The 26697-nt window shown below is 47.8% G+C and overlaps 11 protein-coding genes across 11 annotated transcripts; 7 read left to right on the forward strand and 4 right to left on the reverse strand.

Annotated features, from left to right (window-relative positions):
• Window positions 1-129: 129 nt before the first annotated feature.
• On the forward strand, window positions 130-565 carry ARB_02504 (uncharacterized protein; the record flags this gene model as incomplete). Its single annotated transcript, XM_003011176.1, has 2 exons — window positions 130-159; window positions 242-565. 2 exons carry the CDS (start codon window positions 130-132, stop codon window positions 563-565), a joined length of 354 nt encoding a protein of 117 aa, XP_003011222.1.
• Window positions 566-1044: 479 nt separating this feature from the next.
• ARB_02505 (uncharacterized protein) lies at window positions 1045-2679 on the reverse strand (the record flags this gene model as incomplete). The annotated part of the gene is made up of 1 exon (XM_003011177.1): window positions 1045-2679. The coding sequence occupies one exon, from the start codon at window positions 2677-2679 to the stop codon at window positions 1045-1047; it is 1635 nt and encodes a 544-aa protein (XP_003011223.1).
• Window positions 2680-3141: 462 nt separating this feature from the next.
• Window positions 3142-4354, forward strand: ARB_02506 (uncharacterized protein; the record flags this gene model as incomplete). Its single annotated transcript, XM_003011178.1, has 4 exons — window positions 3142-3264; window positions 3330-3502; window positions 3570-3963; window positions 4025-4354. The coding sequence occupies 4 exons, from the start codon at window positions 3142-3144 to the stop codon at window positions 4352-4354; spliced, it is 1020 nt and encodes a 339-aa protein (XP_003011224.1).
• Window positions 4355-5125: 771 nt separating this feature from the next.
• ARB_02507 (uncharacterized protein) lies at window positions 5126-6247 on the forward strand (the record flags this gene model as incomplete). The annotated part of the gene is made up of 1 exon (XM_003011179.1): window positions 5126-6247. One exon carries the CDS (start codon window positions 5126-5128, stop codon window positions 6245-6247), a length of 1122 nt encoding a protein of 373 aa, XP_003011225.1.
• A 471-nt stretch (window positions 6248-6718) lies between these two features.
• ARB_02508 (phosphate permease) lies at window positions 6719-9034 on the reverse strand (the record flags this gene model as incomplete). Its single annotated transcript, XM_003011180.1, has 3 exons — window positions 6719-8752; window positions 8811-8918; window positions 8975-9034. 3 exons carry the CDS (start codon window positions 9032-9034, stop codon window positions 6719-6721), a joined length of 2202 nt encoding a protein of 733 aa, XP_003011226.1.
• Window positions 9035-10121: 1087 nt separating this feature from the next.
• ARB_02509 (uncharacterized protein) lies at window positions 10122-12534 on the reverse strand (the record flags this gene model as incomplete). Its single annotated transcript, XM_003011181.1, has 4 exons — window positions 10122-10381; window positions 10465-10679; window positions 10859-11968; window positions 12026-12534. 4 exons carry the CDS (start codon window positions 12532-12534, stop codon window positions 10122-10124), a joined length of 2094 nt encoding a protein of 697 aa, XP_003011227.1.
• A 1999-nt stretch (window positions 12535-14533) lies between these two features.
• On the reverse strand, window positions 14534-15811 carry ARB_02510 (uncharacterized protein; the record flags this gene model as incomplete). The annotated part of the gene is made up of 3 exons (XM_003011182.1): window positions 14534-15007; window positions 15085-15544; window positions 15591-15811. 3 exons carry the CDS (start codon window positions 15809-15811, stop codon window positions 14534-14536), a joined length of 1155 nt encoding a protein of 384 aa, XP_003011228.1.
• Window positions 15812-19863: 4052 nt separating this feature from the next.
• ARB_02511 (uncharacterized protein) lies at window positions 19864-21097 on the forward strand (the record flags this gene model as incomplete). The annotated part of the gene is made up of 2 exons (XM_003011183.1): window positions 19864-20542; window positions 20709-21097. The coding sequence occupies 2 exons, from the start codon at window positions 19864-19866 to the stop codon at window positions 21095-21097; spliced, it is 1068 nt and encodes a 355-aa protein (XP_003011229.1).
• A 1553-nt stretch (window positions 21098-22650) lies between these two features.
• ARB_02512 (uncharacterized protein) lies at window positions 22651-23238 on the forward strand (the record flags this gene model as incomplete). The annotated part of the gene is made up of 2 exons (XM_003011184.1): window positions 22651-22708; window positions 22811-23238. The coding sequence occupies 2 exons, from the start codon at window positions 22651-22653 to the stop codon at window positions 23236-23238; spliced, it is 486 nt and encodes a 161-aa protein (XP_003011230.1).
• An 813-nt stretch (window positions 23239-24051) lies between these two features.
• On the forward strand, window positions 24052-24756 carry ARB_02513 (uncharacterized protein; the record flags this gene model as incomplete). The annotated part of the gene is made up of 1 exon (XM_003011185.1): window positions 24052-24756. The coding sequence occupies one exon, from the start codon at window positions 24052-24054 to the stop codon at window positions 24754-24756; it is 705 nt and encodes a 234-aa protein (XP_003011231.1).
• A 401-nt stretch (window positions 24757-25157) lies between these two features.
• ARB_02514 (uncharacterized protein) lies at window positions 25158-26650 on the forward strand (the record flags this gene model as incomplete). The annotated part of the gene is made up of 4 exons (XM_003011186.1): window positions 25158-25257; window positions 25384-25672; window positions 25731-26001; window positions 26063-26650. The coding sequence occupies 4 exons, from the start codon at window positions 25158-25160 to the stop codon at window positions 26648-26650; spliced, it is 1248 nt and encodes a 415-aa protein (XP_003011232.1).
• Window positions 26651-26697: the final 47 nt, after the last annotated feature.

Here is a 26697-nt window from a genome sequence, read left to right on the forward strand (position 1 = left end):
TTGCCTTTCTTACAGTCATTATTATTACCTGCTTGCGGGCCTGAATATATACCTGGGTCCTTGCAAAGAATCTATCTCCCTTGGATACGTTTACTGGGACCTCATTGACAGCTACACATCGGCGCAACAATGTCGAAACCCCACCTCCCTAACGACGAGGTATGGATACAGGACGAAATATACCCCACGATACAAAGGGTGCTTTAGATGGCCCAGATAGCTAATGGCGTATCGGCTATAGTTCCTCTCCTTCCTCGAGTCCCTCCTCGTCAAGCAGTCGGCCTCGTCCCGCGGCTCGGTGTTCCTTACACAGAAACGTCTCCAGTCAGAAACTACAAGTAAAGATGAATCACAATCTACAGTGTCGAATCCGCCAATGATCTTAATTCGGGCATCAAACGGAAGACACAAAGATTCGAAAGTCAAGGCTTCCACGGTCGTGAAACCAGAAGAGATAGAGGCATTTTATCGCCGGTATGCAGAGATATGCAAGGCCGGCATGGTGGGCTTGAAGAAGAGGGACCGCAGCGCAAAGAAGAAAGGCAAGGCTAAGGGAAAGAAATAGGAGCAGGGAGCCTAGTTAAAGGACGGCCACGTGCTAGTGGTATGTCTTGTTGAGCTGAGGAAGAGCTTTTTGCTCTTGGGATATATATGCATTGTTTGGCGTTAGATGGGGTCTCCTACTGCGTACTGGGACATAGAGATATACGGGAAACAACGGATCAGTTTCAACAAATGAAATGGTATTCAATAATGGCTGGTATATCAAGAATGCTGCAGGAAAATAAATGCGAACGAGCGAGACGTCTTGTACGTCCAGTAAGATCCCTGTACAGCTATGGCCGAGAAAAAAAAGTAAACCACCTCCCGATAAATGCTAAAAAAAATGTCATTAATGCAAGTAGATGTTGCATATGGTGCCTGAAACCCTAAGCCGTCATTACCGCCCACACAACACGCTAGATGGACCGAAAGAAAGAGCGAAAAAAAAGTAGGACACAAGAGGTACAAGTACAGCCTAAACAAAACAGAATGCAATGAGGTCTAATCTGCCTCGTCCAAAGAATCGTAGACGCTTAGTGAATTCGAGTTCACCTGCTTAAGTGAGGAGGTATAGGGGATGGGTATGCCAAAGTCGTCTTCACTTAGATCACCAATGTCATCCTGGTCAGAGTATGGGTCCGGTAAGTCAGGGGAAGTAGGAGATGGTCTGGTAGCAGCCACCTTTGCAGCAAGACGTAGGAGAAGCATGAGGAACTGGACTGGTGGGCCGAGGACATAGGTGCATGTCTTCTTCATGATTGTGTGGGTGAGATGGTTGGCGGGAGACCGCGCAGAGGGATAGTATAGAGTAGATGGCGGTGGGAGCGGCGATAGATCACGCTTCCGGTTGCTACGAAGGCGTTGACGGAGATCAGAGCTGGGTTCGTTGACGTCAACGCCTTCTTCGGATGAAAGGTAGATTGATCCGTGTCTGTCGAAGCTAGGTTGTGTAGGAGTTGAATGTAGATCTGTAGACAGAAATTCTCTTGGTATTTGGCTCATATTATTGTCATCTGAATCAATAAAGGGGTCGGATTCTGGAATAGACGGAGATTGGTCTGAGGTATCTTCTCCATGTGCCAAAGAAGGTGCAGCAGTAGTCCCTTCATTCCATGGAGACGGAGGGTCCGAGTATTGGGTATCCGAAGGGGAAATGGAATCATCCATTTCACATGTATGGAAGGACCCTAAGCTAGACATCCGCTCGCTGTCATCCATATACTCCTGGTGTTCTTTTTCCTCCGCGGGGCTTGCATCTTGCAACTGCTGGAATTTGGCGACCAAAGACTGGAAGGCTTGAGGAGGGGGAGTCACTGTAGAACCGTCCGACTGCATATTATCCGGTACAAACAAAAAATCTTCTCCATCAGTGGCCACAGACGGGTCATTCCCCGTATCCTGGTCCTGGTCCTGTTCCCGAGAAGTGGCTTTGCGCACATCAAGTACGGGCCCGCCATTTGATTCCAGATCACGCGAGGCAGCCAAGGGCACATCAGTAGGGAGATTCAGCGGTGGAAAGGGAGGCATGGGCTGTAGTTTTGGCTGCCATGCTTTCTTCTTCTTGGGTGTTTTTGCTTCCTCCGGCAGGACCACGGAGAACCCACGTTTAAACGGACAAGGAGTGATTTCATATCTGATAATCCCGGACAGGACCTCTTTGAAGCTCTCGACCCGGCTCTTATCCTCCTCCGTCTCCCCAGGGAGCTCGACGCGATAATAGGTGAGTTTCCGTATCCTGAAGACGAATCTAGAGACCTGGTCCACACACCAGCACTGGCTGTTCTTGAGTAAAGGGTACACCACGCTGCCGGATTTCAGAAATGTAGCCGAGCCCGCAACGGTCTCTATCTTCAGCGGGCCGATGGAGGCCAGTCTCTCTGTCGGCAGCTCCCACGGGAGCGTTTCTATGGCGTCCACAGGGTAGTCGAGGTCCGGGAGGATAGGGGAGGACGAGGAGGAATTTGGCAGCTCGAACTTGAAAATCTTCGCCGAGGGGCTGGAGTAGAGGATCTCGTCTGCAGGAGAGGGGCCGCTGGTCGAGAGCTCATGCGCTCCCAGGCTATATCTGCCTGTCGAGACGGCTCTGGTCCGGGGGATGGTCGAGGAGCGGCGCAGGGGGAATGGCGATTCGGCCATGGCGGAGTGGGAGAGAGAGCGACAGCCAACGAAAGACAGACGAAAAGAGCGAGCAAAGAAACCAAAAGGAGCGTAAGTAGAAGCAGATGAAGGTAAACAAATCCAAGGTCCTCGCTCTTACATCGCGCGCCGCATGTGAAGAGGAGTTGTCGATGTTTCAAAGTTGTCGGCTTTTGCTCTCCACCTCATAGATAGTTAGCCAACTAACTAACTAGTCACCAGTCCACCAACTAAACTGACTAGTTAGTGTGACGTAGAGGCACCGCCAGCCACCAAAACGCCAACAGCGACATCGACGACCGCGATCAACACTCGACGGAGGAGACACGCATATACAGGCCATCGAGATGCCCAAGTTCGAACCCAATGCCATCCTGCGGGGCGCGCAGCTGACGCTCGTGGGCGGTAGGTCTCTCCAAGCCGGACGGAGCAGTTGATGCCACCACCAGACTCGCTGACTGCATGGTAATAACTACAGCACACAGGGCGCTGCAGAACCCGGAGCTCTTCAAGTCGGAGCACTATAAACAGGCTGCCCTCTCTGTCTGCAGCGGGATAGCCATCCACCTCGTCGTTGCGATCCCGGTACGCAGTAATCTGTCTGCCCGCTCTCGACCGCCAGCCATGGCTAACAACAAGATGACCGCCAGATCGTGGCTGTCAAGCTGGTGATATGGCTTCTCTCCTGGGCTATTGACCTAGAGAATGCTGTGTGGGACGATAAAGTGATCGGGACTCTGGACTTCGTGTCCAACTACGTCCTTCAGGTGCCATTTTTCCTCATGACCCTGATGCGGTATATCACGCCAACCCTGGACAATATGTATGCATAATCCTGTTTCCTTGGTATGGTCAGTAGACGGAGTTGACTTATTACATTTCCTTAACAGGTTCATGGAGTCATTACGCTGGGTTGATATAACCTATACGCGGAAGCACAAGGACGATGACCCGACGACACTACGGCCAATGTACTATGATAACCTGCGGATGTACTCCAAAGGCGGCATGTCTCATGGTAAAAAATCAAGCCTTGCGCCTCTAAAGGCCTTCGCCATTCGCTACGGAAAACGAACCGGCATGGCGCTGGCAGTCTACATTCTCTCACACCTCCCCTTAGTCGGCCACTTCGTCCTTCCATGTGCAAGTTTCTATACCTTCAACAAGGCTGTTGGTCTAGGGCCAGCGGCTGTGGTCTTTGGCACCGGTCTAGTACTGCCTAAGAAGTATCTGATTGTCTTTCTGCAGAGTTACTTTGCCTCTCGCAGCTTGATGAGAGAGTTGGTAAGCTTCGAGTGCCTATTCTTGCACGGTCAGTTACTTGTATACTAACAACTCTACCTAGCTTGAGCCGTACTTCAGCCGAGTCAAATTCACTGCTGATCAGAAACGACGGTGGTTCCTCGACAGAAATGGAGTGCTGTTTGGATTTGCAGTTGGGTTCTACCTGATGATTCGCATCCCCGTGTTGGGAGTCTTGCTCTATGGCATTGCAGAGGCGTCAACGGCATACCTGGTCACCAAGATCACTGATCCGCCGCCACCGCCAGCCTACTCTGAAGGCTTCGCCGAGGGACAAGTGACATGGACGAACAAGCATCTCTTCCTTAAGCTTCCCCTAGACTCCCTCGACTTTCCTGTGGTCAAAGCTCGCGAAGGAAAGAAAATATCCTGAGATTCTTAAAGAAGAAATTCCTGGTCTCTCAGGAATATATGGGATAGCCACTGGCCGCCTAATTTCTCATGGTTTTCTTCCATATACTCAACCATGGAAAAGACAAACCAAAATGTTATATCCCGGACTGATGCCCCTGATGACGAATCGACGCCCCTATAAATAACCTCACAGGCCCGTCAAGTTTCCCAAGATCCTCAAGTTTTCCTAAAGCCGACCGGCTCCTCCTGATCTCAAGATCTAGGTTCAGACCGCAGCCCTCAAGCATATATATGTGCCCTATATTATATGTCTAGCCCTCCTAGAACCTAGGTCAAAGATACCAGATATCTCAGTTACGCCTCCATCTACTCGACCATGTTATCTCCTGGCTGCTTTTCTTTTCCTGCCCTGGACCAGGCACAAGGTATCCATTGCTATCCTCCACTACGTCTGCCCTCCGTCCCTTTGCCACCTTCTCGTCGCTTTCAACTGCTTCTCCTTTATACCTTTATGCCTTCTCTTCCTTAAGCCCTAATTTTAGGCTCAAACGGGGAAGGATCCACCTGACCCACTTGTTCCGAGCTTATGTCATCAAAACAAATTTTTTAGATGGGAAAAAATAATAAAAAACAAGAGAAAAAAAAGAGCGACGAAGCGATCGATAAAGCAACGACAGCTGAGTCGCATCGCGGCAGTGAGAGGAAGACAGAGGGCAGCGTGGAGAGTGATACGGACATTCAGAGCATACAAGCCGCTTCCTGGCCACCTTGAACAGCAACGGTGAGAGCTATGACTGTGAACTCTGTGGACGGCGGTACGCGCGAGTCGTCGACCTTCGATACCAACGACGGGGTCAAAACGCACCAGGAGGAGATGGATTCTCAACAGGACAATAGCTGGAGCGCAATCCAAGACCGGGAGTACCAGGCAGCGTCATCCAATACCGCATCGTCGCCAAACGCAGCGAAGAAGAAGAAGGGCCGCACCGGCTACTGGAAGGAAAAGAAGGCAGCAAAGAAATTGGCCCAGGCCGCAGTCGATGGCGATTTGAACGACAACGGTGGCGTCCCGACTTCAGTGTCCGCCGACAAAGATACGATACAGCTTGATATTGAGAATGTTGACCCTAATGCCACCGTTGAGCAGGACGCCCCGATGCCAGGCTCCGACGCATCCACCAAACCCAAGGCAAAATCTAAGGATCGGAAGAAAACCAAGAGTGCTCCCTCAACCGCTCCGCTACAAGATATATGGCCATCTCCACCGGCTCGAGATGATGGATTTGTAGATGACGGATGGGGTAACGGCACGCAAACGGGCTGGTATCACCGAGACGAATCCCTTCCTCGAGAAGAGACCAAACCTAAGAAGATAAAGCCAAAGAAGAAGGCTGTGAAGGCAAAGGTAGCAGATGAATCAGCAGTTCAAATAGGTAACTCTGAACCGCTTAACTCGAAGGCCGGTAACGTCGGTGCTAGTGTGAATGGGGAAGACCCAGTTGAAGACGGAGCAGCTTCTGCAGGTAAACCGACAGTGCCGAAGAAAACTGCAAAAAAGAAGAAAGCCAAGGCAGACAAACACACCGCTCAAGAGCAGGAGGCCCCGAGCATGCTTGACGGTGTTCAAGTGGATGAAACTACCGGAAACGAAACCCAGCCTCCGACATCAACTGCGGCTGGCTCCAACGACAGTACTAACGGGCCTGCACCAGTTGAAGCAAATGGAGTACTCCACACCCTCAAGCAAGTTTTCAATGGAGTCAACAGCAACACCGATACACCTACGCCTGATGCGTCCAACACCAAAGACTCAAAGTCAAAGAAAGTGAAGATCCAAGTGGATCTGGATGTTGAGCTTGCGTCGGTCTTGAAGGCAAAGGTCAAGGGGGAGATGATGATTACTTTTATGTGAGTCTTGTCACCTGCTGCGTATATGAAACGTATTTAAATACTAACAATGCTGGAATCGCAGGAATTAGACCTTTCCGAGTCATCCCCGTTATGACTCTTATTTTTCTCCTTCCTTCTGTTTCGGACTCTTGTTGGTTTACGAAGCCCTTGTGTATATATACCGTCTTCCCTTAGTCTTTGTTACGTCTCATTACGATGCATGTTGGGTCATCACGGTATGGGGATAGGGATAATATAGCTACATGGGTTATGGGTGTTGGCATTGGCCTAATGGTTTTCTGACCTGCGATGTCTTTATGCTGTGTTATGTCTTCTGTTATTATCAGATTCAAATTAAATTCATATATCATCAATCATTCGTGTCATATGCCTCACAATTAACATATATAGTTATTCAATATTTGCCAAAGTACCCTAATTACCAGCCGATCCCATTACTTATACATGATATCATAGTCCTATCTACTTAACCTTACACATTCATATTAGCATTACCTTCTCCGGTAAGCACGCCGTTTGGCCCATTTGCAGCCGCAGAGGCTCCCTGGGCATTCGCAGGCTCAGGCGCAGCAGCCTTCTTCTTTGCTGGTCTCCGTATCTTAGCAAGATATTGTAACTCTTCCAGTGGCCTTGCGAGACCATCAACCTGTCTTGTTTCAGGGATAAGCCACTTCGTAACCGCGGCTCCAAGCACCATAAAGGCAGCAAATATGATAACCACGTACCCTAGCCATTGAGCTTTGGTATCTGTGGAGTTGGGGTCGGAAGGGTTGTTGTCAGATGGCTTGTAGGGGCCAATGGGTGCATAAGCAACGAATACCTGTACCAAGACAGATGCAATCTTCCCAGTCATCGCGGAGATGCCGTGGGCGGTGCAGCGGAATCGAGTTGGGAACAACTCGGCTGGAATCATAAAGGTAGTGACATTAGGACCGATCTCGAAGAAGATCTGAGAAAGAACGTAGAGGAATGCAATTAGTGGCACAGAAGTAGATCTGTTAACAACCTGGAAGCAGACGCCGATGATAACGAAGATCACGGCCAAAACAATGAAGCCGTACAGTTGGATAGTGCGAGGAGAATTGCGTTTAATTAGCTTTATCATGCCCAGGCCACCTGTTATTGAGCCTGCAGAAACAATGATGAGCGAGTGCCATGCATTCTGGAGGACATCTTCGTATAAGCTGCGGTTAGGGGGAAGACAAGGGGTCGGCATCTGGCCGCCATGTTTGATAACGCCGGGGAAGCATAGTACACTTTCGTTGAATATCTTCCCCACCACTTTATATGAGTTGGGGCCTAGAGCATAAAATGCGAAATCGAAGCAGGCCCATGCAAGTGATGTGCCGAGGAGGGTGGGCCAGTGGCCGTTGGTGATGAAATGATTGTAAAAGCCAGTACGGAAGCGAGCCCATTGGCTAGCTTCCTTAGTAGGAGGTGAGAAATCATCTTCTACCAATGTACTATCTGCTGGTTCATCATCATTAGATGTAGAAAAGGATAAGGATGATCCAGCGCCAGAATGGGCGCTGGAGACGGTATGTGTACGCGAGACACGACGTGGTGAACGCTGTGAGGCACCGTCTGTCGCTCGTGAAGTGCTCCGTTGGTGCTGACGGGGATCAAAATGGCTCCAATCATTGGATACCGGCTGATTGGATGGATTTGATATTGCCGAGGCAGGCCTATGAGAGAAGGTTGGTGGTTTTTCCGCCTGTAGGTTATTTCCTTCTGCCATGGGTGGCCGCTGAGATTGAGACTGTTGCTCTGGTGGAGGTAGTTGCATCTCAACATCACCTGGAGTGATAGTCTTTTGGGGTACTCGCTGCCAACCCATCTCGTTGACATCCTCGAGTGCCTCGTCTGGTCGATTTAGCACTTCCATCGTGTACCGTGGAGACTCAGGAATACTGAATCTAAAGAATATGGCAATGGCAGATGGTACAGCACCGATGCCAATCACCCACCTCCACACGCTGTCCATTGCACGTCGGCACTCTGGATTATCCATACAGGATACAATGTCCTCAACCCGCGTGGGGATATTCTGCGGAATACTGCCGCGATGCGCAACAATCGCTATCAACGCCACCAGTGTTGCAGCGAGGTAACCACAAGGCTGCATATAGAAAACCGTGGAAATCATCCGGCCCCGCGATCGAGTTGGAGCGAATTCAGAGGTGATCACTGCAGAGAGCGGATAGTCACCTCCAATGCCAATACCCATGATGAATCTCCATGCGATCAACCATGCGACAATACTCATAGAACCAGACGCACCGTCGGCCGCCATTGTAACCCCAATAGTCGACAGTGTAACGATAAGAAGCTCGAAGCCGTACATCTTCCGTCTCCCGTAGAGGTCAGCAAGTATCCCGAAGACGAACTGTCCGATAATTGTGCCTAGTAAAGTGGCGGCTCTCATGCCTGTTTCGATGTGTATTGGCATGGTGCCTTGCCAGTAGACGTGAGCCAGCATGGGGATAATCATTCCGACGGCAAATATCTAATCGGTTATTCTTTAGCATCCAACAGCTACTTTTTGGTATCGTGGGGTAACGTACATCGTATCCATCAGTGAAGAAACCAATTCCAGCGACGAACACAACGAGGCTCTGGAAGTGAGTGGCATCGAGCTCATCGAACACACGGCGACGTCGGAGGTCGAGGTCCTATATTTTGTATGTTCAGAGCTGTCGATAAACTGCTGGCCCAAAGCACAACTTACAGGAATATAGTTGAAGTTAACCGTACGGTTTTTCACCTTAAATGAAACCGGCATCTTCATGGTTAACAACTCCCCACTCCCTGCAGTTATAGCAGAGGTAGGCGGCTTTATTGTGTGAGCAGCTATAAACGTATCCTCTTCGAGTAATTGAGAGTTGTGACTGTTCCCCAAGGGGGTAGCAGTGCGCGTTGGCCGAGCCTGGAGCTGTCTTCGAGACTTATGTATACACCATGAGGCTCAAAGTATGCCAAGATGGCAATGCTCAAAAGCTCTGGAGGAGGCGCAGGGAGTCAGGAGTCAGAGTTCGAATATACCACAGACGAGGACCATCAATCAGGCAGACTGAAGGGCAGGCATGGCAACGTTCATGATACGAAGCCAAGGTTCTTGCAATTGAAAGTGAAAGTTGACAAGGCAGTGGAGTAAGCGGATATTTGTATACATGCAGGGCTGGAAAGGCTATGGATGGCAATAATAACCATGACATAGTCTATGTAGACTGGGAACAGACAATATTTAAAAATAGATTTGCGAGCGAGAACGCCCGGTTAAGCGACGAAGAGGCTCCGTCTGATGCCTGAAGCACATGTGAGCTGACGATACAGGAAGCGAAGAGCCATGCGAGCAGACCGACTGAGGCCGCCAGGCTGAATATGACTGGCAATAGCAGTTGGACAGGAGCTTGCGAGAATGGGGCGAGATACTGTCAGCCTGCGTTGGGGTGGCTTAGGCGTTGACCTTTTAAGGTTTAGACAGTTTCTAGGGGTAAGCTAAGGGACAAGGGACCGAGCTAGGGGGTCCCCCATGGGAGGGCGGCTGACCCATCAGCGAACAGCGAAGGCACACGAGGGACTTGCAATGCAGGGGGGCGTTCGTGTTTAAAGAGTGTTTTGGTAAAGAGTTGCAGGTCTAAGCAACCATCATGGTCAGTAAGATGAACGATAACGAGGAAGAGACATGAGAAAAGAGAGAACTTCGGGGCCATGTAACATGGATGCTTTGAGCATTGAAGGATGCGGGAGACAAACCTGATTCGGACAAGAAAGTGATTCGTAGATGTTGGCCAGATTGCAGAAGCTGGAGTTCAAGAACCAAGTTGCGATGGCTTTTTCTAAATCCAGGGTCGATATTATTTCCTAAGATACTGTTAGTAGAGCCGATAAACTGACGGTTGGCTAGCTTGTTGGTTAGCAAACTCACGATGAACTTCAATATACCGAGGTCGTTCCCTTGCAGAGGCAAAATACAGAATCGATGTATCTCCGTCGTGCCCTTCGCCGTCCGTCTCTTCCCATATTCGTAGATACTGGCGATCTGATTCTCTTCCATTCACACTAGATATCTTCTGCACCAGCATCGAGAGAAGTAGATTTTTTCCAAAGATTAAACTTTGTAGATAGATGAGATCTACGCCACAACCATGTTAGTCCCTTCGGCCTTCGGCCTTTTGGTCGAATAAAATATAGAGGGGGGAGGAAAACTAAGCTTACCATCTGGATCTTCAATGTAGTACTTTGGGTGCTCGCCATATTTTGTTTTGGGCGCCTTTATGAAGTATATAACTCCTGCTTCATGGCTTCTATCGCGGTCACCAGGCGGTTCGATATGAGGAATCGTTCGCCTTTCAGCTGAGGACACTATTGCAATATTAGAACGTTTGCATGGCGATAAGAAACTAGCGAATCTTACACCTGAGAATAGGTAGCTTTTCGGCTAGATTTGTGGGATCCGTTGCGCGAATTGCACACATTCTCCCGTCGCTCTTGTAACCCGCAGAGAGGATGCATCGAACTGATGTCGAATGATCATGCCATGAACTGTATATCAATTAGCATGTGCACCCAAAAGGAAGTACCTGTATATATTTATTATAAGAGTACTTACATTCTTACGCTGCCATTAAGTGGAATAGTCTTCCAGCCACAACTCAAATGATGGCCCGAATCATCTGTGTCCCGTCTCGACACCATGCCCGGTGAGGGAGGGAAAGAACTGCCATTTCCATTGCTGTAACCCCTACTGCGCAACGGAGCATTCCCATTCTCTATGCTGACAACACTTGGTGCTGTACTGGCGTAGCTAGATATGGAATCGCGTGCATTTGAAGGACTCTGTCTTGGCGCAAACCTAGGGCTAATTGGTGTTGAATATGAATGGATTGACCCAGGACTTGTTGATAGCGGGATAGAAAGAGAGTTGACGGTTGATGGACTAGCTGAGAGAGGTTGCGTTGGGGAAGCCATATATGAAGGTTTATTATGACTACCGGGTATTTCCATATGTGCGGCATTGGTAGCTGTAACTGCAGTATCCTCAGTGGCAGCAGTGCTTGTTGACGTGAAATCGGAGAATACCGATGGTGTGTAGGATGGTAATGTAACTGTCGATAAGGTACGGTAAATCGGATTCCCTGGCCCGTCTGCTACTTCCTCGGTGCCACTAAGTGATATATGAGAAGACTGGTGATCGGTTTCCGTCTCAATTTCATCAGAGATTCTTTCAAGTGGGGTCTCAAACGCTGCGTGGCGTCTGCGACGGTACGATTGATTTTCATTCGCAGGGGACCTGAGTGAGCCTCTTGACATGTTCAGCAGCGTCCTGTTTAGTTCGATGTCGTTTTCGCTTTGAGATCCATGCTCGCTCCTGCAACCGTGTTGAGCAGTAGAGTTCGTCTTGCGTTCAATGACATTCAGGACTCGTCTATGGAACCGATCAAGCTGGTCACAAATAGTCTCCCATTCCTGGTCATTACCGGTTTCAGCGAGAGCACGTTGGAGCATGGCGTATTCACGCTGGCGCTCGACAGCTTCTAGCATTATATGATAACGATCACCGTCTGCAGGAGAACCGTCTGAAATGCCCAAACCTGAGCTAGGAATAGACCCAACACGCTGGAGGGGGTAGGTGCGAGTCAAAGGCATAGCTTCGGCATGAAGCTCATGGATCATGCGCTCAACACTTTGTAGCCTTTTACCCATGCGGATGCTTCGTTCTCTATACGCATGTTGTCAGTATATATATAGCAGGGTAATGTGTGAGGTTGAAGCGTACCGTTCCAGCACTGTAAGGTAGAGTGTCAGAGACTGCTTATGACGCGAAACCCGGTCTTGGAGAGCAGATACCTGGCCACTTCCCCAGGTAGCATGTCTGACCAGTTCCCCGCCTACTCTGGCTGCGTTCCTACCTGAGATAAGGATTTCTCTAGTACGTCCCCCTGTGGTTGAAGTGGTAGATGGCCGTCTCTCTCCTGCTACGACGGGGTCTGTGTTGTTTCTATGATGATTTTCATAAGCCTGCTGCAGGTTGTTGTACTTTTGCATATGGGTGCGACAGTCACGCAGCGTATCCTCGATTCCGCGCAGATCGATGCAGGAGGTCTCGCCGCCATCTTGAACGAGTTTCTGAAGCTGCTGCAGTAGGCGTTCGAGTTCCTGAATCTCCACAGCCAGACCATGCACTATTTGGAGAGCAGACGTTGGCCCCAGAGTACAGTTTGATACCAGTGTGTGGCAGGCTACAATAAGCTGGTAGATGTCCCCAGCAGACCATCCAAAGCTCATGATGACGGTATTCGTACTCCCTTTATAGGCCGGACCGTGGGTATATAACCTCTAAGTAAGTAAGTCGGTATTGTAAGAGGTTGAGCAAGGATCCACAATCCACTCAGAAGATAGCCATCTGGATCAGGTATGTGTAAAAGCTGATTATATATCAGGGTGAAAGTGACACGCCTAAAATGCAACGCCGGTACTAGATTTGTGTCACGGAGAGGTCAAGCCAAAAAGCAAACGTCCAGCCAACGCTCATGCAAGTAATACGACGGGGGGGAAACCGGTTGATCAAACAAGAAGAAGTAATGACGAAGGCTTAAAGGAGGAAACAAACTGTCCCTGGAGTGTCCTTTGATAGATGTTGTTCTTGGGGAACGCTCGATGGCCACCACAGAGCCTCACTCGACTCCACAGACAGGCAGCCAGAGACAGCGAGGATCCTCTGTCAAATGACAGAACGATTGGCAGGTCAGCTTAGCTAGAAGCATTCAGCTGCTTAAAGGAGCGCTTCTGTAAGCTAGGTGAGGCGTCAATAATCTCTTTGTGTCTTGTGGCCTCCCCGGTTTCCGTACGTACGAAGACCGGCCATGCTGCCATGGAAAACTGAAAGAGTATCCATGGGGGTTCCCACGCAAAGGAGCCAGGAGTCCCACACTATTACGCATCTACATATAGTAGCGATAGGCTTTGCAGTACCAGCACCTCCCATATATCCATGGTGCCAGAAGCAGGTACCAGGCTTATCGAGCGGCAAATGCGCGAGTTGGGGTATATTGGGAAAAAAAGAAAAACGTGGGAGAGACTGAGCAAGTCGTAGAAGCACGTTTAGTATCGATTGGATCGGAGGCCGTCCTTGCTGTGGCTGGTCAGTCAGGGATATTTATAACTCAGTCGTTGCTAGCGTATCGACAAGGTACAACGTTGTGCTAAACCAAGGAGCCGGAAGGTTACCCTCTCTTTCTGGCGCCTTGCTTACCGAGCAGTCAGCGCTGCCATATCATCGTCACCATCACCGTCAATATCGGGGCCACCATCGCGAACTGGCGTTGAGATTATTGCATCCTACGGGGTACGTGTTGTGAGGTTTCAAGATGTGGTTGACAGTTGGTCGTCTTGTCACTGTGGAGAATAACACTTCTATGGGGATCCGCACGGGAAATATTGGTCATTCTACTATAATACAAGCCACGTGATATGTAACCTTAAATAAAGATTACTATTGGCTGAAAATTGCACACTAGTCTTAATATAGTGTATAGGCTAAATATAACTCAATCATTAATAAGCACTCACAACTCTTTGCTCAGGGGGACTTCAAGCTCTATTGATGGAATATAGTTCTATTCGCTTTCTATTCAAACTACGGCGTGAGTTGTGCGAGCTAAAGAGTCCGAAAAGACGCACGCATTTCAATTAATTGGCATGCCTTTGGCCAAGAGTAGTATTCAGTGAGCGAGTAGATAGTTACCTTGCTTCTTGGCCTGGAATGTCCGCCTGCGTCAAAGGTGTACAGGATGGTTGTATGTCGTAACAAGGTCCGGTTCACCATCCATACGCCAGCGATGATATTGTGCGATTCCCCTTTGAATGTTTGACGACAAGGGTGCTTCGCCTTTCATATTTGGACCGATGAATGCAAGCTAATGAATGAGGGCAATACACAGTTCAAGTCGGAATTTGGCAATGGTTATAAATGCTAAAGGAGTATGAGCCAAATCTATCCGTGATTAAGGTGAATTGTGGACGGATTATAGCCCAAAACATTGCAGCTCGAAATATTTTTCGGGTATAACGGAGGTGAAAGGTATAGACCATAGCCCCTCCCAGCTCATAAGGCTCGAAGAGAAACGTATATGTTTCCGCCCCTCGTTTATATACTGCCTCTCCGGTTGATCGCCGTTGGCCATCTGGTAGTAATGGGTTCGTATAATTATCATACATGGAGACACATCGAGTATATTAAGAAGACGTAGAAAGTGACATAATCTGGATCTTGCCGGGTTGATACTCATGAGGACTGGTTGGCCTGATGCGGAAGTTCCACGGGGTGGCAATAGTTTCCAGATGACGGCAATGATGGCTGCGGTGGATAGTCTGATTGCTGTGGTACTTCGGTATACCCGCCTGGCAGTTCTTGTGGTTTTCCCACGGGGGGTAATGGTGGCACGTCATAAGTTTCGGTCATGTTTGCATTGCTCTGGGAATAGCGTGCCTCATCGCGAGGGAACGTGTTCAAGGGGGAGTACTGTGTACTGTACACAGGTGGCTCAGCCCCCTGCTCATACCGTGGTGGTTCGGCATTATTCGCAGATGCCAATGCTGCACTTGGCACATAGTACAGTGCAGTGGCAATTGCCACAAGTAGAAATGTCCTTTGGAGGATATATCCCACGATGTCATCTTTGACCCATATCACGACAATATGAACGGCGTACTTGGAAAATTGAGCTATCGTGAGAAGGTGTGCAAGTGTCCGCAAGTTCTAGAAAAGGGGTTAATAAAAATCAAGCAGGATATGGAGAGTAGAAAACAGGGTAACGTTTTCGGGTCATCACATACACCACTCCTGCGAAGCTGAGGAGCTTTCCTAATCGCAATTATATGGTTGATAAAACCCATTAATGATCCAATAAGTCCTAGCACATAATATAAGATGAGGAAGATCCCTGTCAGGCCCGAATAAATCCCGTTGAAAAACCGTTTGGCCAGGTTGATGTCCACATTGGTATCGGTGATAAGCCATATCAATAATGCAATACATGCAATCAAGTCGGCCCCCATAAGCACGATAAGAATTTTATGGCTGATCGAGGAACCACGTGGTACTATCCCACCGGCACATTCATACATCAACCGAGTTATTGGAAGCAGCGTGGCGGCAAGTAATAGAAATCCGGAGAGAAGATCGAGACAGGTGCTGGCAATTCCGATCGTGAAGATAGGAAGTATGGCCGTAAACGATGATGCACATTCGCCGTAAACTGTATTCGCAAGGTCCAGCGTATGCACTCTGTCGTGGCTAAGTCAGTGATAGTATCAACAACAATGATCATGTATTGACTTACATTAGTTCGGCTCCAAGAGACAATGCCAGAACTGTCCAAAGTGCCCCCTCCTTTGCGTGACCATTTCTATGGGCCCGTTTTCGCCCGAGGCTATAGATATATACTAGAACCAGGCCACATAGTGAAAAAAGAGCAATGAATGTTAACTCCACTATCGATTCTAGGGACTCGAAGGCGTGTGAGTCACAAGTTGAGCCATTAGAGGGATGTTGAGGGGCCATCTTATTTCGGAAATAGCTGCAGATCCAGTCAGTACCGTCTGCTTGATTCTCTCACACTCCTTTCCGGCCCAAGGAACTGATATTATTCCGTTGTTTCTTGTAAATGAAGAATAATGGCTTGAATAAACAGAAATTTCAACAGTGAAAATAACAAACTAAAATTGAACAGCTCCGAGGATGGGAGCTGCTCTAAATAACAATAGCTGGCACTGCCCAGTTAAGCTCCCTGGTCGATGCCAGGGCACCCTAGCTGGCATCTCCAGGCATAATAAGCCTTCTATCCTCTTAGAGGGTGCAGATAAACTTAGTTAATTGTTGTCCCTGCCTGTACTCTGGGTAGTTAGGTGCTAACAGCCCCTTTCTCCCAGCACTGTAAGCGAGGGCCATTTTTCGACGCGGGAAACATCTTCATATCACTTGCCCGTTCGAGTTATGGGGAAGAACAAATACCGCAACGATGAGGGGTCTGTTTTGCTAATTTGTGGGTGCAAAAGACAAGCACACAAAGGGCCATCTAGTTAATAGCGGCCCAATTATGATCCGCATAATAGTAAAAGCACAGGGGTATTGGGCGTTTCCAACAGTACAACTGCTTGGCTTGGGCTTTCATTGGCGAGCCCCTGGTCCAAAAATAAAAATTCACAGCAAACTGCTGGCCCTCACATCGGAGACGTGCAATGTTGGATGTGGCTGCAGGAGTAGGTTGTTGGTTTCTGAGCCTGAAGTTGCGCAGTCGAAGTCGAAAAGGCTGAGCCCGCCGGCGGAGGGGCGGTCACGTGTTTCCGTGTTCCTGAAACGAAAAAAACATCAACGTCCAGCAGTGAAAGCGAAAGAAAGGAAAACAACGTCGACAATTGGAAGGCTTCAGAACACGGCGTGAGGTGGCTCGATTCTCAAGCTCCAGACAGCCTTTCAATCTTTTCTCTTGCGACTTACCCGTCCTGGACTTCTGACAAGGGTCTGTACCTAGCGCTACATTTTGCAAGCATTATTGAATTGGGACTTGAAACCAACCATCACTATTATTGGGGGCGATTCTTAACTCCAGCCCCCGTGAATGTCTCAGCGATGCATTGGTGTAAAAGCCATCCTTGAACAGACTAACTAACTATTAGTTATTAATGACAACTAATACCAGCCACGACTGGGTTGCGTTCTGGTGGCTGTGCTTTGCCCCGACACGTCCATCTGACTGCGACAACGCGCTCGATATAGTTACCCCTTGATGCCAACTGCTCCAATATGAGAGTATGACTATCCGTAGTTACTTAGTTCTTGTGTCGAAGACATACTCAGCCTCTTCCCCCCTCTCTCGCTCTCCAAATTATCCAGCAATACTTTTGATCTTGCCGAGAAAGAGGAATGGCGGGTGAATTGACGGTAGAGGATGGCCTAATGTGATCTATGAGATCTGGTGATGGTAGAACGTAAGCCCAAGATCAGTAACTATATACATGAAGTTCCACACTGAAACATGATGAAAGCCGATATCGAGTGTAGGGAGTGTCTTCCTGGAGACTCCCATGTAAACCTTTGTTTACCTTCCAGCTCTTTTATGGAGTATGTGATGTAACACAAGAAAGGTCTTCCAGAATAGATTACTTGGATGCTCATCGTTCTCAATAGTTATTGAGTTGGGACCTTGGTTCCTGTTGTCCACATAGGCTAACTTGTGTGACCTCCATCAACGCATATCCGCATATATTGTAACTCAAGCGATTTCCCCTCACAAGTCTATATCAATATGAGAAGGCAATCAAGATTGCAGTCAACCCTAGATTCAACAGTTTCGAATCCGATTATTGAGGTAATTGGTATATCATGCTAATAACTTCACTGATATCTATTTTGAGCTCGAAGGTATTCTGTGGCCAATGGGGCAGCTCTAAACTACTCCGTCCCATCGCTGAGTATCAAGAGATTCTACGTTGCAGAAAACTTTCATCTCTTGATTCTGTGAGTCGTCCTTTTATGTTCCCTGACATGCTCTGGGCCTCTTCAGTTAAGCGTAATTGTTAAATAGAAGTAGGGGGTATTAAAAGACGAGGAAACAATCCTGGTTTCCACAGGATATGACATGATGGAAAGGGTGGCCATTGGAAACCTGACAGATTGTTTGCCTGTAGCCCTCTGTTGGTCACAGCCTCCAGCCTGGTTAACCCTCATTCCGCTAAGTTACAAGTTGGATCGACATCATCTATATCACTGTCTGCCTGGCCTTGCAAGTACTGGGTGTGATACATTGACCTACGCCAACTCATTACACTATGCTCCTCGCCAATGCGCCGTCTCAGCAATGGCGTTTATTCCTTCATTCGTGGATGGAAAAGAAACCAATGTTCTGGGAGAGCTTGGGTGTGCCTACATTGGCCGCTCCCATTAGCAACAGCCGTCAGTCATTGGGTACCTTGTACCAGTGGTTGAGATCTGTATCGATTGCTCGTATTTTCTGGATACGTGTGGTGGCGTCATCTCATCGCGGGAGCTTGGGTGTTATTCTGCGGCCCAGATGGCCATTAAGAACCATGCTTAACTCCCGTGGTATGTTCTAGCTCACCATGTTAGCCATTTCCAAACTTCAGAGAGACCTCAGACTTGCGCTTACTAGTGCGGATAGCTTGATAGAACGGGATATGTTTCGCACAACCCGAGTGCCCGTATGTATTCTTCCTGGTCGCATTCCGTCCCGTGTAACAGGATCATCGCTAAGTCCCTTGTTTCTTGGGCACTCCGCAACCGCTACCGTCGTTTGCTAACCAGAGGCCGTGGGCGATTGCGCCTGAGAAGCCTGATAATGCCTTATTTACCGGATCCCCCTCCCCTGCTGGCGATCGTTCATTGGGAAATGTAACTAAGACAGGTGACTAACATCCTTCGTTACTAGAAGCGATTTTGAGTGAGTTGCATGAAGGCTTCCATCATTAAGCCCTCAACACCCTCCTTGTATTTCTGGCTGTAAGTAGTCGTGATTCCTGGTTGGGAGGGGCCCGAGATGCTGAGGGTGTTGAGGACTTTGAGTGGAGATGAGCCGAGTCACTGAATTCGCTTCGAGGAATTCAGGAGGGAGAGGGCACCTTATCACGTGAGGGTTATCTCACCCGCCAAATCCATCATATGACACTGGCATGACAGAAAGCACAGGGCCTTGCTCTTTAGTTATCTGGAGCGCGCCCCCAGTTGTTTTTCGACGGACTGGCTGGTCGTGCAGTCAACAAGGCGAAGCAAGTCGAGACAATTGATTGGTTTAAACTTCTCGCGGGGCCGGGCCGTGAGTGGATCCCGGAACTTTGCTCGCTGAGTCGAAGTTTATTGTGGCCTTGGCCTCTCACAGGTGGCGTTACCCTCCGCATCGTTGATATGGGATGATAGAGCAATCATCCGTACAACGAGTGACAGCAGATCGGATCTACGAGTATAATATATATATATATATATATATATATTATATATTACGGAGTATACACTACGTATTTGGTGCTGTTCCAAAATCTATGGCTGTGATTCTTATAACTGTTTACTCTCAGCATCGACTAACAGCACCCAGTACGGAGTACGGAGTACTCCGTACTTTCTCTTGTCTTTCAAGATTGGTTGGGAAGGGTCTCTTTGACCGTTAACTAGTTAGTTAGCTGCTGAACTGTACTCCGTACCAACGGCTGGGATCTAGCTCTATATTTGTTTTTCTATCGTTTTGCTGTCCTTGCACCCAATATTATGCACATGGGCCCCTCTAGGCTTCACAGCCTTAGTTAACATCCAACTAGTCTGGACTGTATTGAAACAATGCCAAATTTGCTTTTTCAAAAGTACTACCACCCCTGAACCAGTTGTTAAAGAAATTTGTCCCTGACTTTACTCCGTACAGACCGCAGTAACTATCATCTGTAGTTATGTTTGTTGTTTATTTATTTACTTCGTGTTTATTTTTTAATATACCACTCCCTTTACTCCGTATATAGATCACAATCCCATTCCATATATTTAAGCCTCGCTTGATAAAACACCTCTTTCTTTTTGGACATATAGACTCGACAAACTTTGAGACTCTGAAAATGGTCGGTTCTAGAAAAGCGTCGCAATTGCAGTACCCTTACCCGCACTCCCAGCGGTACTCTGTTCCATTGGCATTTAGAAAACCACAACAAAGTACAGGAGAGGAAGCTAGCTCTTCTTCACTACCAGGTATACACTGTTGTCTTTATTGCTTTGATATAATATTTACTTATGCCATTATAGGAAAAAAATCGTCCGCTTGTTGCTCATATGCCAGGCCCCAGCTAGACAAAGAGCCCGATAGCGTGGAGATGGTATCCCTTGAGATAGGAGATGAGCAGAAGGTCAAGGCCTACTATGAATCCGCCCTTGCAGCCTTCCAGCACAACAACTGTCTCCACATAGCAAAGTCATACGCCAAACTGATGGACCCGCGCAATGAAATCAATCACTCACACGACGAAGACGAGAAGGGGCCTCCAACGGAGGCCACTCCCGGCTGGTGGCCAGAAAACCTCATCTGCCGTGAACTCAATTACCAGATGGAGTCGGAATGTATACGCCTCCTTATCCACATCTTCCGCGACCTTGGAGATACACACGGTATCACTACAGATAAGCTAGAAGAAGCGGGCCGTGGTGTACGCAGACACATAAAGCCTCGTAAAAGACTTGTTATTTTGGATGAGATTTACAAGGTCCGGAGGGCAGAGGAGTGCTACAAGAAGGGTGAAATAGGTAAGTTTAGACAAAATGAAGCATATTTACTAAGCTGACATGACTCTAGATGCAGATACTGTAATATATGTAAACAAAGAGCACACAAGGGTCAAGCAAGACTCGCAAGTTGCAGACGACGCTGATTATCAATGTATAATTACGGTCTAGAAAAACATATATTCAGTAACTTATTATACACACCTTTTTAATTTATCAAGTGAAGCAACCATTATACCGAAGATTGTGAACAGACATAATGCTGGTGGCATGATTATTGTTGTGGAAGTTGTTGTTGACCAGTTCAAGCTTGAGAAATGCGAGGGAGGGATGAACCGGAGAATTCTAGCTTCTCAGCGCATCTCACACCTACGGTACGATGATCCGGCCATTACATCTATACCCTATTATCATCACTCGAATCATGATATTTCCTTCTCACTACTTTGGACGGCAAAAAAAATATGTACATCACACCAGCTTATGCACTCTTTCTTACAATATGTTGACGCCCGATCATCTCGTTCACCCCTACATAAAACACGGTTCAAGTTGATTTTCAGCTTCTTCAACTAAGAAGATTCAATCTAATAAACCCATCTTGCGTAGATAGGGATGGCAGTCAACCTAGTAAGGCCAACTCCGTTTTAAGAAATGTTGTCAGAGTACATATATATATAATGAATTACATTTTCAACGACTCCCCCTGAAATCATAGTGTACATAACTATGTTGCCAGAGAGACCTATATGGTATGGTCGTAAAAGACGAGTGCAAGGCGGCTGAATCCCCTGCACCCATGCTCCATACTCCATACAGTAAGATAATTAACAGCCATCAGCATTACACATCCTAATGGATAACCGCGAAGAAGAGGCTAGTTAGTGAAGGAACCGACAGATTTTTAGTTAACCCACATTTGCCATTGTTAACTAATTACATTTAAGCATGCGGCCCGAAGGCTTAACTAGTTAATTAACTTAGTTAACGAGTTAACTGGATTTTAACTAGTTTAACTTAGTTAGTTCATTAGTTAGTTAACTCGCTAATACTAGCTAACTAAGTTAGCGATCCTCAAAACTGAACAACATCAGACTGCGACCTTGGGATTCAGTTAGCGTACGAAGTACATGATTCTATTATCTAGAATTGTTAGCTATTGACAACCATGCCATCAAGCGAATATCGGCTTGGAGTAACTTGTTAACTACAAATCCCTGGCTATAACAGTTCCGTTGCCGGGGTACCTGGCTTGTTAGCCGATGTACCAACTCGAAACCAACGCAGCACTGTGGTCAGATAATTTCAGATCAACCAAGGCATTTACATATTTGCTAAACGGTGTCGTTTACCCATTTCACCATCATGACACTGGATGACATAGTTTTAACGTGGCGAAGAAAAGGCAGGTCTTGTCTCTCGAGGAGATGGAAAGACTGCTCAGGTACCAGGTGGCAATACGCAGCCGGCCCTGTGAGAAGCAACATTCCGACCTCACCCCAGTGCCCGCGACAGCCCTGAGAGAACCAGAAAGGAGCTCAATGGATATAAAAAGCAAAGTGAAATGCTAGATGACCGGGGGCTGCCAAGAAGAAATGCCTTTGTCGCACCTTTCTCCAGGGTATGTTCGCATTGGCTTACAGGAAGATTGAATATCATCTAATGTCGGAACATGGACCACAGGACCATGGGACAAAAAGGCCTTATGCCCCATGTCCACAACGGAACATGAGCCATCTGCGAGTTCTACAGACACAAGAGGATGACTAATCCTGACTTCTAACTAATGCACCTTTAGGCAATCGAACATGGCCAAGATAGGGTTTATATTGAGCATAACAGTCCAGCAGGCCTGTATAGTTTCACTAGCGTATATCGAATATCACCTTGGCTTCAATTTGGCCCTTGTGCTGACCGAGAATGAGGTATCGAAGATACTACCAACCACGAAGTAACTGGGTTACTCCGGGAGGAGATATCAGATATTTCCATCATGAACACCGAATGGTGGACTGACATATACGACCGCAGTTCCAAAATACTTCGTCCAGTACCTAGAAAAGCCCGGTTCCTATGCTATCACCCGAGATTCATGATATCATTTACACTTTTGCTACTCAGGGCCACAAATGGCCCACTTGTTGATGAACGAAAAATTTGATACCTCAACATTTCTCGCCGGACTAGGTAATTTGAGGGGCTTCCATTTCTCCTGGATATCCACCTTTCATTGCTTGATCCCAACAAGCAAATGATGTGGGACTTTCCCGTTCTCCTACCAGAATGCAGCTTTCATCGAGAATATCGAGGATTTTATCAGCTTTTCCATGTCAATCGGGTCCATTGGACGTAAGAATATCGTATCCCTGGAGCTTCACTGGGAGAGCAAAGCGGGTATATTTTCAACTGTACGGAGCACTCGTGTCAAGGAAGATCATAAAAGCCCACAACTGGTTGCCGTCAGCCCTTGTGTCAAGGTACGCGGCACTCCTCGGAGAATTTTTGAACTTGAAAATATTACATCTCCGGTCGACGATGGCATGTTGAATGCTGTGCATTTGGAATCCTTCAAAACCCACCCCAGAAATCTTGAGCTTTGTTCGCTCAAAGTCGAAAGGGTTCATCTAAACGGGTTTGAATCAAGTCTCGACCGAAATCAAGTCTCGATCGAGATGAGTTTATCAAACGGCGCAAAGGAGCTTTGGAACACTCATTAAATGAGAGAATATTCTCGATCCAGTATTTCCAAGGTATCTGGGCGGGGTTCAGGCATGAATGCCCCCATCCAATGCTTGGCCTATCGGACATATCGAATCTCGCAGCCTCACCTGACAGTCGAGCGTTGAGGAGCCGCTGCTGTCAACCCCACTGATTACCCACCAACCTAGCCAGTCAACAGTTAAGTAGCGAAGTAAGCTTAACCATTTCCTTGGCTACCTATCACCCGTTGACAAGCTTATTTCTGATCGTAAGATCACACTGCCAAAATCTGCCTCAGGACCGAAATATTAAATACCAGGACTCAATGACGAGGAAGCTTTTACCGAAAAGACACAGATAGGGGCCCATTTTTGGCCCTTCCTATGATCATGAACAATCCAACAATATCCATTTTGTTAGCTGCCTCAGGTTATCCAGGTACAAAAAATGCCTGTAGCCGTGGAGCACAGCATCCCTGGACAACTGGAAGAGCCAGGGTCGAAATCTAATTGTTGATATACCAAACGCAAATGATCCATGCATTGGACAGAAGTGCATAATAACCAGCTCCATTTTGAGGCCATTATGGAAACATTGGGATGCACCTCTCATGCAGTGCAGTACATATAAAGGGTGTCCTATCCCCTCTGTTGGCCCTCCATCGATCCAACGTTGACGAGAACACCCACGAAAAGCATTACACACGACAAAGATGAAGCTCTCAAAGCTGTTATCCTATGCCGCATCTTTCGGCTTCTTAGGGGCAGTGTCAGCAACTCCCCTTCAAACAAACCAGGGACTATCAGCCCGACAAGAGGTATAGTTTATGTATGCCACCACTCGATATCCTTCTCACTGAACAGCCGAATCTTACATATGGACAAAATATTCAGCCAGATATATTCCCAAGAAGATGCTTTCCAGACCCGTGCAAGCATATAAAATTCAATCCCGAATTTGCAGACTCAGTGTGCGGAGACCCACGGCTTGGACCGCTGACCCTACCAAGCCGTTTCCCCGTGTCGGTTGAAACAGCGACATATTATAGATATGGTGGCCTCTGCGCGGATGAGTTCATTTTAAGATGGGCTGGGGACTTAGACCCAAAGAAGTGGTTCAATTATCCAGAATTCGACGGCTTCGCGCTCGACTCTCAGGGCAAACCAATAATGGCTGAGGCTCCTCTAACCAAGGGAAGAAAACTGGACCGATTTGGAAGCCCGAAGGGCAAGTTTGTTGCGCCTTTGGGATCGCCATATATCTCGCGTTCGCTGCCGCCGTCAAACCTCGCACCAGGCAAAACAGGAAACTACCCAGACAACTATCACGTTTATGAGGTAATGAAACCATTCTCGGGTTTCTTAGGTCCGGTAGCTAGCTGGTTTGGCCAACCAGGCTTTGGCTCTCAGATTTATCTCAAAACTAGTGTTGAGGAGCTGGTCCAAGGAGGCTTCCTGCGAGAGTTGAAGGAGGAGGAGTTCGACGAACCATCCGAATACTCATACGACCCTTCTAACCAACGTGACAGGGCATAAGCGTTGGTTCCACAGCATATATAGCTAGATCTAATAGCCAATTGATAGCTCTTAATATATGCCATCAGTTTGTCTCAAAATGCAGGACCATACCCCGTACCTTGTAAGAATATACAAATTAGCACTTTTCAGTCTAGAATACTGTGTAAATTTTCCCAGCGATACCTTTCACTTTACAGTAACTTTGGCAGTAAACATGGTGACGGTTAAGGTTGGGGACTTGACGCCACTTCAGGGATGCATCAAGAACCATGACACGAGCTGCATAGTTCTTTGCGGGGAAACATGTCCATGCATAGACATATATATACCCTTCTCGTACAGCAGGCAAGATTCAGAACCCGAAAATAATATACTGCGGAATTGCCGAAATATTGGCCAGTTAATGTGAGAGATTTATCATGGGCCTTAACGAGATCCGAACAGCGATGCGAGTTGATCGCAGGAAGCCGGCAGCAGAGCAACCAGGAGTGCATGTAAGTAACTATATGAACCGATATAGTTAGTCGGCCAACAAACTGACATGAAACAAATCAACAGAATAGATGGCATCCTGACAGTTAGTGGCTTTCCTTTCACCACTGTCAGTATTGACATATAGTTGACCTTACGTGTAATTGTATATAGTTCCCGCCTGTGGCAGCATCAAGAACGGCGAAACAGTCAAGATCGAATGCCTTGACTGGACTGGTGGACAAATCAAGAACAATGACTGTGCAGATGATGTCCGTGACGTTGACCTGACGTACGTTCATTATTTAAGCGGGCCGTTTGATGTAGAAACGGCAGAGCCTGGAGACGTGCTCCTCGTCGAGATCCAGGACGTGCAGCAGTTTCAAGACGAACCATGGGGATTCACTGGAATCTTTGCAGCTAATAACGGAGGAGGATTCCTGTCAGAGTTTTATCCGCAAGCGTAAGGAGTCTGCAACCCCTTTTTAGATAATTGATGTCCAGTCTGATAATATAGATAGAGCGAAGGCAATCTGGGACTTTGAAGGGATATTCTGCTCCTCGAGACATATCCCTGGAGTTCGATTTGCGGGACTGATCCATCCTGGAATCCTCGGGTGCGCGCCATCTGCAGAGGTCCTGGCTGAATGGAACAGGAGAGAAGGACAGCTGATGGCAGAGAACGTGGGATCAGAAGTGGCGAAGCCACCTGAAGTCAAGAACGCACACGCTGGAGGAGCTACAGGTGAATTGAAGGCCAAGATACAAAAGGAGGGAGCTCGAACTGTCCCTGTATGACGCCTTTTGTTTATGCCCTTTGCATCTAGCATGTGGTAACTAAGACTATATACAGGGCCGGCCTGAAAATGGCGGAAACTGCGATATCAAAAACCTCAGCCGTGGAAGCAAAGTCTACCTTCCCGTGCACGTCAAGGGAGCCAAGTTCTCTGTAGGAGACCTGCATTTCTCTCAAGGCGACGGGGAGATCTCCTTCTGCGGCGCCATCGAAATGGCTGGTATCATCACGGTTAAACTCAGCGTGATCAAGAACGGCATGGTCCAGATGGCGATGAAATCTCCTATTTTCATACCAGGTCCAGTCGAACCCCAGTTTGGGCCCGGTCGGTATCTGACCTTTGAAGGATTTAGCGTCGATCATAATGGGAAGCAGCATCACCTGGACGCTACTGTTGCCTACAGGGAGACATGTAGGAGGGTGATTGAATACCTGCGTAGGTTTGGGTATTCGGATGAACAGGTCTATCTGCTGCTTAGTTGCGCGCCAGTCCAGGGCCATATTGCTGGGCTGGTGGATATTCCGAATGCATGTACGACGATGGGGGTGCCCATGGATATTTTCGACTTCGATATTCGTCCCGAAGCTGTTCCTGAGAAGAGGGATCTAGGGAGTTGCGCCTTCACCAGCGATCGCAAGGCTTAGTGCCAAACCTGCAAGACTACTATTAATTACTAGATAATAGTTCAGCC

This window comes from Trichophyton benhamiae (genome assembly GCF_000151125.1).
Source record: "Trichophyton benhamiae CBS 112371 chromosome Unknown contig00209.0, whole genome shotgun sequence".
Classification (NCBI taxonomy): domain Eukaryota; kingdom Fungi; phylum Ascomycota; class Eurotiomycetes; order Onygenales; family Arthrodermataceae; genus Trichophyton; species Trichophyton benhamiae.